At 36.4% G+C, this 11,957-nt stretch overlaps 1 protein-coding gene and 1 long non-coding RNA gene across 3 annotated transcripts; one reads left to right on the top strand and one right to left on the bottom strand.

Moving 5' to 3' along the window:
- The first annotated feature begins 4,292 nt into the window (after positions 1 to 4,292).
- LOC130996564 (serine/threonine-protein kinase KIPK1-like) lies at positions 4,293 to 8,995 on the top strand. Of its 2 annotated transcripts, none has more exons than XM_057921849.1 (3): positions 4,293 to 4,594; positions 5,345 to 7,432; positions 7,905 to 8,995. In XM_057921849.1, exons 2-3 carry the CDS (start codon positions 5,529 to 5,531, stop codon positions 8,743 to 8,745), a joined length of 2,745 nt encoding a protein of 914 aa, XP_057777832.1. In that variant the 5' UTR covers positions 4,293 to 4,594; positions 5,345 to 5,528; the 3' UTR covers positions 8,746 to 8,995. The 2 variants fall into 2 exon arrangements, with proteins under 2 accessions (XP_057777832.1, XP_057777833.1); XM_057921850.1 differs by having other exon boundaries at positions 4,346 to 4,594; positions 5,364 to 7,432.
- Positions 8,996 to 9,156: 161 nt separating this feature from the next.
- LOC130996565 (uncharacterized) lies at positions 9,157 to 11,757 on the bottom strand. The gene is made up of 2 exons (XR_009092667.1): positions 11,346 to 11,757; positions 9,157 to 9,432 (listed from the first exon to the last, which is right to left on the bottom strand). It is a non-coding gene; the product is annotated as an uncharacterized LOC130996565 (long non-coding RNA).
- Between the last annotated feature and the right edge of the window lie 200 nt (positions 11,758 to 11,957).

Raw genomic sequence — 11,957 nt, 5'->3', positions numbered from 1 at the left:
TGTAACTCCCTCCCGTCCAATAATGACGGGAGTTATGGAGGTGTGGAAGCTTCTAGTTGGGAGACCAACGGGTCCTCCCGTCGGGTCGAGCCCCTTGTGCACGTGTAGGCCCAAACGATTGGGCCTCGTTCTTTGGACCGAGAAATCGTTGGTCCTTTGGGAGCTAAGGGTAGGCCCAAAGACCAACCCAAGAACCAATTGCCAAGATCCAAGTTCACGGCTGAGGTCGGGGACCGGGGCCGAGCAAGCAGCGGCGGCGCGCGCGTGTGGGCTTTGCAACCCATCACTTGTGCACATCTCTTTTATTACATGCACTGATGTAATAACTTATATAATGTCTTAATTATCATCCACAGAATAATGTGGCATAGACATTAACATCTTTTTAATGCTTATCTCTTTCCACAACTCTATATTTCAAGTACCCAACTTTAAATAATTATTTCTCACTCACCGGAAATCGGTTTTGAGTAAATAAATATACTACGATCATCTACTCGGAACGTAGATCGATCATGTCCCATTTAATTATGCTAAATTAAATGTTTTCGGTACTCGAAAAATTATCAAACATTGGTTACTCACAACCAATTTCCAACAGAGTGGACCTCCAGTGGCTTCTCTTGGTAACTTTTATTCCCTGTTGAAATATATTGCACCGATGCATATGTTTTGCACCCCAGCAGAAGATTCAATTAGTTGTTACTGTAAAATAGAACATAGTCATTCAAAATAATGCAAAGTGAAATCAAACAAGCTTTATATTAATTAGCTAAATATATGGCAACCGTATATCTAGCAATTCAAAGAGAATATAATTTCAGTAAGATCAAGCTCCTTAATGATTGACCACATTGCACATCGTGATAATTTTGAGAAGCACATAAATATGAAGTATTAAAAAGTAGAATAGAATGATGGAATTAGCTCTGTCTATTGATTAACAAGAAAATAAACATTAATGTACCAAGAACAATGCTCCAATTCCAACATATAAATGCAATAGCAAATACCATCAAGAAAGGACTTATCAAAACCAAAAGCTCCCATAGATAATTATTCGTTTATTATATTAAAACTTTTATTCTCTTCTCTAACGTCACTGATATGGATAATGTCATTATAAACACGTAGAAATAGAGAAGCTAGTGCAAGTTTCAAGAGTCCTTACTTAAGGCGATGAGCACCGAAGCTATCTGCAAAGCTGTGAAGTTCTGAGACGACTGTGTGAATATTGAAGCAGCACGATGCATTTGATAGGTCCTGATGGGCTGCAATGAGCCTCACGTCGATAGCCCTCAGAAGCTCCTTCCTGCATTCATGACTAAGGAGCTGTAAACATTGAGTTATATCCAGTTTTGCAGCAAATATAAGTAAAGAATTTCATTTTCCGTGTTGAAATCCAGCTCAAAATAATGTATTAAAACCAGCTTGAGCAATACAGTATCATCATCAATCAATTCACTCAAGAAATAAACCAACATAGTGAAGGAGTTAGGAGCTCATACTTTGTGGGAAACCAGCATAAAATGCAGCCATTCTGCATCCCGGGGCCAATACCGTGCCTACAACAATATTAATGTCCCCAACTTCACTTGGATTTACATTAGTTTTTTCTATCAGTGCCTGTGACATTCAGCAGTTGCAAAAGTAAAAAATTGGAAATTCTCGACTTTAAGGTTCAATAGAAAGAGAAATGATATTAGATGATGAGGCACAAATAGCCTGGAGCAACTAAATCATCGGGATAGGTATCTTTGAAGCCACCCCTCTTCGACTTGCATAGAGCACTGCAGCAAGAAGCACAAGGCCCTTAGAAAATAGCACATCAATTATATATAGATAATTACTCTAATCACTCATCAATGTTTACAATATATATGCGTACTCTTAAATTGTCATTTTTGCTTCTAGTTATTCTTCAAGAACTTAATCTGATGAGATCCCTCAATCTTATCTTACAATATTAAATTACTCTCCCACAACCATGATTCAGAAATCTATAAGTAAACTCCATATACAGTCTTACAAAATCAATCTTTGTGAATAACAATCACAATTATTAGAGAGTTATAAATTTCATAATAGAATAAGCAGAAATCAATCAATTTATATATATTTCAATTCACAAATCAATCTTGAGCTAAAATAGCTCAATTCTTAACAATTTCTTCTAAACTAAATCGATACTAAATAGATAGCCACGGATAGTTTCGTATTTGATATGAATATAGATAGCCACTATCCGTGTCCGTCGTACCCGATTGTCATCCCTAGTTGTGGGCGTAATACTAGCACGACCAATTTGGGGGTGATGGCTAGTCTGAAGCTTCCTCATTTTTCTTGGTGGAATTGTCACAAGTTTGACGATTTGGTAGATGACATTTATTGGGTGATGGTTAGTCTAAAGCTCAGTACTGCCACTCATTCTTTTTGTCCTTGGTTATTTTCCCTATTTTTTCTTATTTTCTGCCGTTTTCTCGGTTTGTATTTAGACGAGTACTCTTTTTTCTTTTTAAAGTTTTTTCCATTTGGGTATTCTTTAGAGCATTCTTAGTAGAGAGTCAAGATGAGCTCTTAAAAGTGGTCTTCACTATTTAAGAGCCCACTCTCCAAATTCATGTTTTTTTTTTATACCGTGGATAATTTCAATTATTTTTATTGAAATTCATATTTGCACTTATTTATATTTAAATTATATTTAAATATATACTTATTTATTTACAATATCGTTAATTTCAATGTTGGCGTGCATACAGGCAGGCATACTAGTCTGTCAGTAAAAAATAAGAACGCGACTATATTCAAAACAATTAATATCACAATCTACAAAAAAAAGAAAATAAACCAAAACAAATTATATACACCATTCATGACTAAACATTGGTTTGGTATGAGATTAGGAAGTAATTAACTATATGTCGGCAAACCATAAAGGGAAACAAGATTTCTAAGTACTCGATTTAGTGATCTCTCGAAATTTCGAAAATTTTAAAAATCAATAAAATTTGGAACCTCTAGCTAGTACTTAGGGCGTGTTTGATATCCTAATTAAGGCTATATTAGCTCCTTAACTAGGCTAATTTATGCGTTTGAAAACAAAGTGTCATTTCACCTGAAGCCCATGTTATGAGTTCGGCCCGGGCCTATAAGCATGAAAAGCAGCTGAAACAAAACCAGGGGTGACCCTTGGTTAGCTTATCTCGAGAGCTACACTGCCTCTTGTCTAAAATATTCCTTACAACTTTACCCCCATTTTGTTTGAATATTGCTTGGTATTCTGAAATTATAGTGGGGGTATTTAAGTCATTTTATTGTCCAGACTCATCATTATACACTACTATCAAACATGTAGCTTCAAATTACATGGCGCTACAAATGGGATATCAAATGCGCAGCCTATTAACATAGCAACCCCAGACCTAGTTATATTTTATTGTGTTTGCTTATAATGGCTTATCCTAACTAATAAATCAAACACAGCTTAGTGTTTGCGGAAACATATTTACCGAATAAAAAAAATATCAAGTTGCTTTTATTTCCCTCCTCAGGAAAATAAAAGTTAAATTATAAATTTAATGTCCTGTCAAAAAGTAGCATTCTGCTTTCTCGACTTTATTGACAATTCCCCTTCTCATAAATACCTAAAACTTTGCAACGAAAATGACCTAATAGAGGGGGACCAAAAATGCTCCATATGTACTCGACTTTTATCTAAAGATTTTGAAACAGTTCAAGTCAACAAAAAAAAAAAAGGATTTTGAAACTAGATGTAACGTATGTAATTATGTTAACTAAATACTCATTTAATTTTGTCATTTATCAACATTAATTCAATTGATCAAGATACCTTATCTTATTTCTATTGTACTTTTTTTAAGCTCAAGAAATGTATAATAATACTCGTTCATAATAATATATTTTTTAAAAAAATTATATGAATTTTAAGACGAAGTTATTGAGTATATTGAGAGCGATAAAAATATGTTGTAATTAATATTAAGAGTAGTGAAAATTTGAAAAATAGAACAAGTTTTATCGCGAATGGATAGTATTACTCAGACGAGTGTGTAAGGTTTCTCACCTGAGGTGGAAAATCCGAGAACCAGAACTGTTAACTAAGATGCAAATCAAATCCGAATCCGAATCCGAATCTATTGTACCAACCAAAACCAGAACTGTTAATTTGATTTGTTAATTAATTTATAAACAAGATTAAAAAGGCGGAAGTATGCAAATCAAATCCGAATCCGAAGACATTTAAGCGGGCCCACCAGCACATTCAGTGGGACCAGATGAAGAGTTCTTTGTATTAAAAAAGCACAGAAAGAGAGAAAATAGTCTCTAGAGAGAGATTCATGTGAGAGAGACACTAGAGTTTTGTCATCTCTCTCCTCCCATTGTCCACCGAGGAGCCTCCTCCGTGAGAGAAAAGGGACTCCAATTTCCTTAGGGTTTTCCTTTTCTTTTTACTTATTTATTGAAAAAACAGTAGAAAAGAGTGAAGTAAAGCGAGAAACAAATTTGTCGAACAAATGAAGGGGATTGTTACGTGGTATCTTACTAATCGGGAGTAGATCTCTGGTTCCTTCAGGTACCGCATTCTTATCGCTGATCTCTTCACTTAGCTCAAATTTACGATTTTTCTGCTCTTGCTACGCCTCATTATTTCAAAAAGATGTTTTTTTTTTTTTTTTTTTTTTTTTTTTTTTTTTTTTTTTAACATTTGAAGCTCATAATGTGCCTTTTGGATACTTCGTGGTTTTTGTGTATTTTTCTATCCCTTTTGCCCATTAGTTAATGTGAAACTTTCTCATACAGTTTGTTTTTTCTACAAAAACATAAATTTGCATTCCCATTTTTGGATAAGTTAACTGGGAGATGGTCTAGTTTATACAGCTTTGCTGGAGGATTGATAGTTCATAGTATTTATTTAGGTTCTGTGGGTTAGTTGAAACCGATATTCATGATTTTCCAGAAAAAGTGGGCTCAACAGGCTACTGTTTGATTCAGTTGTTAGGCTTGTTAGTAGTATTTATTGATGTGTAATTGAAGAATACATCAATCTGAAGAAAAGATAATGAAGCTTTCTTTGCTTATTTTACAAAGCGAGTCAAAATCTTCAACTGATTGATTGATGCCAGCTTATTTTTTTAATTCATGTGTTGAGATGCATTTGAAAAGAATCATCTTTATTTATTTCGGCGTTAGTAATTGCAGTGCTTGTTATACTTGTTCAGTTATGTTGTTTGTATTACATGTTACTAAATTGCATTTTACCTGCGTTGTATTCATCTGGTTGTTATCAAATATTACTAATTGTTGATGCAAACTCTTGATGAAGATTTTGAACAATAAATCAGGGAAAAGGTGCTGGTGAAGCTGTAAAAGAGTTGGTGTTATTGGAATTCATGGAACCTTTATGTTATGGCCAAGACTCGGACACCAGGAATGAACCATTATGATTCTGGAGGCTTAACTCTGTTGGTTTAGATTCGTGTGATTAATCACAGAGCAAGACGTTCAAAATGGGTTCCTCCCGTGCTAATTGTGAAATAATTGAGGCGAAGAAGGAGTTTAGTACAACTCAGAAGCCACAAACACTTCCTGTCCTGAAAAAAGGCTACAATAGATGCTTTGAGGATGATATCAATAAGCTGTTCGAAGCTGTCAATGTGAGAACATCCAAGAGTTTAGATCTATCAGACTCGTGGAGGAATGCTTCAAAGAGACCAATGAGGTCTCCTGGTTCTAATTCTCCAGGAACTGGATTTTCAGAACCAGTTTCTCTGAAGCAGGCACTCAGGGGTCTTTGCATTTCTCAGGCAGCAGAGATGGCTGCAATAAAACGACTGTCAATGACATCTGCTTCTCCTAGGATTTCGGAAGCTGGAAAAAACACAAGCTCGTACAGGTCTGCTGGTGGATCTGGCTGCTCTCCAGCTCAAATTCGAGAAAGCAGGAAGGAAATATATCCCATGACCGAAGAAAGTACCTCATATTCTTCTGGGACTGGGAGTTTGACTCGGCGGCATCGTTCCTTCAAGAACTCGCCTGTTCAAAGCTCCTGTTCCTCTCCTAGTTATAGCACCAAACCAGATATGAAGAGTATCGTCAGCATATCTAGTGAACCAGGTCATCATGTAGCTGATTGTGATGGATATGGTGTTGAAAAATCTATCGTAGATGGAGAAAACATCACATGTAGTGCCAGTAAGCCACCTCAGAATCTTGAAGAGTCTAAGACTGTTTCCCCAAATCAGAGTGCCCATTCTTCTTCCCAAATTCCTGCTACCTCAGAACTTGAGGATACAGAGTCCTCTCCTGTTTGTAACGATATAGCACAAACTTCAGAAGTTGATAAACAGGTGAAAGAAATTACCCGTTCACTTGAAGAAAAACATAATTTATTGTCTGCTTCGCCTCATCATAATTCTCATGATGGCCAAAACAAGGTAGCAAGCGGTCCAATCAAGGATTCTGCCACTTCCTTGGAAGTAGTAAAGAGGGCAGGACCTAGACTGAGACGAAAATCGAAGTTACAGACTGTCCCTTTGTCAGGTGCAGTGAGAAGCAATAAAGACGTGAGATCGGCTAAAATCACCTCTCGTACTGTCAGAACAGTTGTGAGGAACAAGAATCTCATTATTCTGAAATCAAAGAAGATAGTTGCATCAGCTGATGGTAATTCAAAATCATCTTCTGAAGTAAATGGTAGTTTGGACCATGGTTCTGGACAATTAATCTGCCAGAAATGTCAATGTGCTTTAAAGGATACAAATGCAGATTTCAGTGGCAATCCTCCGGCAGCTACTAGTTCTGATGCTCTTACAGGTGGTGGGAATCACGTGCCAAGCAAATCAGATTCAATTCCTTCTGGCTGGGAGAATAAGGTTACTCAGGTTAATAAGACAAACATGAACATGAAATTGAATGAGAAAGGGGACGTCTCCCAAAGCTCGAGCAGCATATGTGATTTCAGTAGTAGCACCACTAGCCTCAGTGAAGATAGTAGTCTAAGTGGGTCGATTTACGGAAACAGACCACACATGTCGAAGGACATGAGATGGGGAGCAATTAACCATGTGAGAAAACAATTCGGTTTCCTAGGGCTGAGTCACTTCAATTTGCTGAAAAAACTTGGATCTGGGGATATAGGCACTGTTTATCTTGCTGAGTTGATAGGAACAAACTGCCCGTTTGCGATAAAAGTTATGGATAACGAGTTCTTGGCAAGAAGGAAGAAGATGCCCAGGGCTCAGACAGAAAGAGAAATTCTGAGAATGCTGGATCATCCGTTTCTTCCTACACTTTATACGCAGTTCACTTCAGACAATTTATCGTGCTTGGTCATGGAATTCTCTCCCGGGGGAGATTTACATGTTCTCCGACAGAAGCAGCCTGGCAGATATTTCCCAGAGCAGGAGGCAAGGTATATAATATAGTAACCGATAATATTCTGAATTTTATGTTCTGCATTGTCCAATGAAATGTAACAACTGCTCTTGTTTTCTCCTCAGTTATTCGTCTATATTCCAATATGAAAATGCTAAAGAGTGTGCTCTGCGCTGTGCAATGAAATATATCAACTGTTCTTGTTTTGTCCTCATTTATTCGTAAATAAATATTACTAACATTCTGAATTGTATTCTCTGTGTTGTGCTATTAGATATTTAAACTGTTCTTTATTTCTCCTCATTTACTTCATTACTTGTATATGAATCAATATGAAAGGATGGTGAAGCCTGAAAAGCAATTGATTGCACTAGTAGAACATAATCAGACGAAAACAACTAGAGCTTTTGCTATATAGAGATTACTCCGAAAATATGAAAATATGGCTGGTTGTTCTTTAAATTTTTTTAGCCAGTGTATGATTAGCTTCCAACATTTTGTCCTTGCAGATTCTATGTTGCTGAAGTCCTTCTTGCTCTAGAATATTTACACATGCTTGGTATCGTGTACCGAGATCTTAAGCCGGAAAATATTCTTGTCCGTGAAGATGGTCACATCATGCTGACAGATTTTGACCTATCACTCAGATGTTCTGTCAACCCAATGCTCGTTAAATCGTCAACACTGGGAATGGAGCCACCTCGTGTTTCTGGTCCTTGTGCAGGATCGAGCTGCATCGATCCCTTCTGTAACGGTCCTTCATGTCAAGTCTCGTGCTTTAGCCCTAGGCTCTTCCCGGCCAATGCTAGAGCGAGGAAGCTAAAAGCTGATGCTGCAGCTCATGCTAGGTCGTTACCTCAGCTTGTGGTCGAGCCAACAGAGGCACGGTCCAACTCCTTTGTTGGCACACATGAGTATTTGGCTCCGGAGATCATCAAAGGGGAGAGCCATGGTAGTGCTGTTGATTGGTGGACATTTGGTGTTCTTCTGTACGAGCTTCTTTACGGGAAGACTCCGTTTAAAGGTGGTGGAAACGAGGAGACGCTGGCCAACGTGGTTTTACAGCCGCTGAGATTTCCTGATTTCCCTATCATTAGTTTCCAGGCCAGGGATCTGATCCGTAGCCTTTTGGTGAAGGACGCAGAGCATAGGTTGGGTACAGAAACAGGAGCTGCTGAGATCAAGAGGCACCCGTTCTTCGAGGGCTTGAACTGGGCGCTGATTCGCTGCGCCATCCCGCCCCAAGTTCCGGAGTTCCACGATGTTGGGAATCCGCCTTGTTGTGACAAAGGGACGAGGTTTATCAACTGCAGTGCTGATGAAGAACATCTGGAATTCGAGTTGTTCTAGTAAGAAGATGCTGGTGTCATGATGTTGAGGATGGGTATATATTATTGTAAGTTGATAGCAGTGGATATAATGTGATGCTACAATCCACTTTTTCACTCGTCTCTTTTCACTGCCGTCTCCTCTCGTTACGCATACTTGAGTATCTTCTCTTCTGTGATGTTCAATATCTCTATTTAACGTTGTAAAATTGTTCATTTCTCTACCGAGGAAACTCCTTTTTTGTTTATTGGATAAAGGAATTGTGACTTCACTTAATTGATTAAATAATTTTGGCGTTATGATTTTAATTTCATTTCGAAACATTATAATTTAGGGATATCAATTCTTTCAAAATTCCCTACTAAAGAGAATTATATGTTGCTAGTTAAAGAACCTGCAGTTTCTTTCCCTCGACATTTAAACATCAAATAGGAAAAAAATCGCAAATTATATTGTGCGGACGTCCGCCCGGCCCGATCCAATTACGTAAAATATAAAAGATTTTTTTTTCCATTTTTTTCCTCATTTTGGGTTCGCTCTCCTTCGTCTCCTCTCTTCCGCCGCTCTCTCTTCGTTAGGGTTTGCTCTCCTTCTCCCTCCGCCGCTTCTCCAACTCTCGCGCCGCCCTCGCCTCCCGCCGCTCGTCGCTGGACTCTCGCTCTAGTCGGTGGCGACGATATGTCTATTTCCGCTTGTTTCTCCATCTCTCTACATCAAGTTTAGTATGCTTTACTATCATGCATCCTAAGTGTTCAATAAATTGGTGCACAGAGAACATTTGTTTTTGCCTTTTGGAGTGGGAAGAGCTACTCCATATGTTATGAGGCAAAATTATGCTAATTTGGTGCATTAGAAATTGTTTGGGACCCAAGTTGTTATTGTTGGAAGTGTTGGTTTACTTGGCATTAAGAGAGTATTATGATTGTGCTACTAATTAACGATGGAGATAAATGGTGGATTTCTTAATTTTTGTCGTGCAGTCATTCAACGTTTCAACAACGGTTGATCCTAGTTACGTGATATTTTTACTCGTTAGACTTTGTAATGTAATCAAGTATTGATATGACGTAATGATATTTTTATTCGTTAAAACTCGTTAGAACTTTTAATCAAGTAATCATTGTCGTAAAGAAAAAAATTATTTAATGTAATGTTTCTAAATTATTACATTTGTTCGCGATAATTGCTACTTTTATTTATGAGAATTTGTACTTTTAGTTATTTGATAAAATAATTATTGGTGTAATCAAAAGTAATAATTATCTATCAATCAAGTACTTCGGGTTTAGTGTTTAATATTTAGAGTTTATAATTTAGTGTTTAGGGTTTAGAAAATATAATACTTTATATTAAATTAAATTAAATCCTTATACTAATATGAATGTACTTTGTGCTAATTAACAAATGTATATATCTTATATTGATTGAAAGTAAATATTTGTATCATGAAATGTAAAATTTTGTTTTCTTAAATTAAATTTACAATTTCTTAGTATTTTGCACTCTTTAATTAATAATATGAAAAGTAATACTTATTTTCAATGAAAGTAAACATTACGTCTAGAAAATGTAATACTTATAATGTATGAAAATATATAGTCATTTATTTGATATTCTAAACCCAATCAATCAAGTGTTTAAGGTTTAGTGTCTAATGTTTAGGGTTTAGAATTTAGTGTTTATGGTTTAGAAAATATAATACTTTATATTAAATGAAATTAAACCCTTATATTAATATAAATATACATTTGTGCCAACAAATATATACCTTATACTGATTGAAAGTAAATATTTGTATTATGAAATGTAAAATGAATTTTCTTAAATTAAATTTAAAATTTCGTAGTATTTTGTACTTTTTAATTAATAATATGAAAAGTAATAGTACTTATTATCAATGAAAAAAAACATTACGTCTAGAAAATATAATATTTATCATGTATGAATATAGTCATTTATCTGATATTCTAAACTCAATGAATCAAGTGTTTAGGGTTTGAGTGAGTTTTGAAAATAGCCACTTTGGAATAGTAAATTTAAAAAATACCCTCTAAGATAAAAAAAAATTAAAAAAATACTCACACTTATCATTTTACCCTTGCATATAAAAATTTAAAAGATACCCGCGAATTCACTACCAGGATTTATTTTGGTTGTGAATTCGAGCTTTAAAACTCGAATTCACAACTGAATAACAAGTATTGGTTGTGAATTTATGTTTTAAACTTTGAATTCACAACTAAAAAAAGTATTAGTCGTGAATTCACAACTATAAATAGTGTTAGTTGTGAATTAGCGTGAATTCACAACTAGAAATAGTGTTGGTTGTGAATTCAAATTTTATTGGTTGTGAATTCACAACCATCGCATATAATTCAATTGTGAATTCATAAATCTGGTTGTGAATTCAAGAACATTAAGTTGTGAATTTATAAATCTAATTGTGAATTCAAGAACATTTGTATAAAATTGCGTGATTTTCATCAAGTTCTTCATTACTTGTATTTTTTAAATTAAAATCAAATTTAATTTAACTAAAGTCTCAATCCCAATCATTCTCATCTCTCCTCAAAACCAAAAATAGGGCCAATTAGGGTTCAACGCTAATTAGGAGTTAGGACCTGTATGGAAATTGATTTCAGATCGGAGCCAGAGCGAAGCGTCGATGCAGACACGGGGCAGCGCGGCGTTGAGGCGGCAGCGTGGGTGAAGGACGGGGCAACGCGACTGAAGGTCAGGCTCCGTTGGACATGGCCGAAAGCAGAACAGCAGCGGCGGCTCCTCCAAGGCTGTCTGTTGTCGAAGAATGTGCAAGGGATAAAAACGGTGAGGTGGAGAGGCTGCGAGGGGGTACGACTCCCGATGATTCTTAGCGGAGAAGGGGCGGCGAGAGAGAGAGAGAGAGAGAGAGAGAGAGAGAGATACAACAACTAAATTGCAGAAAGAGAGTAAGAGATGCAACGATTGTGCTGTAAAGAGAGAGAGAAAGAGAGAAGAGAAAGAGAAAGATGAGAGAGAGAGAGAGAAGAGAAAGAGAGAGAGCTGTACGCAGAAAAAAAGAGAAAGATGAGAGAGAGAGAGAGAGAAGAGAAAGAGAGAGAGCTGTACGCAGAAAAAAAGAGAGAGGAAGAGAGAGAGAGAGAGAGAGAGAGAGAGAGTGCCGTGATATTTTTTAAAAAAATGTGTAGTGTATTATGATTATATATTAGTGGGTATTTTTTTAATTTTAATCT

Source organism: Salvia miltiorrhiza, chromosome 8 (assembly GCF_028751815.1).
Source record: "Salvia miltiorrhiza cultivar Shanhuang (shh) chromosome 8, IMPLAD_Smil_shh, whole genome shotgun sequence".
Classification (NCBI taxonomy): Eukaryota; Viridiplantae; Streptophyta; class Magnoliopsida; order Lamiales; family Lamiaceae; genus Salvia; species Salvia miltiorrhiza.
The sequence above is the reverse complement of the archived record's forward strand: the minus strand, read 5'-3'. Positions and strand labels throughout refer to the sequence as shown.

Excerpts from the sequence above, each read along its gene's own strand:
- LOC130996564 (XM_057921849.1), top strand. The coding sequence starts at position 5,529 with ATGGGTTCCTCCCGTGCTAATTGTGAAATAATTGAGGCGAAGAAGGAG. Across the intron at positions 7,433-7,904 it reads TTCCCAGAGCAGGAGGCAAG|ATTCTATGTTGCTGAAGTCC; the intron begins GTATATAATATA and ends TTGTCCTTGCAG.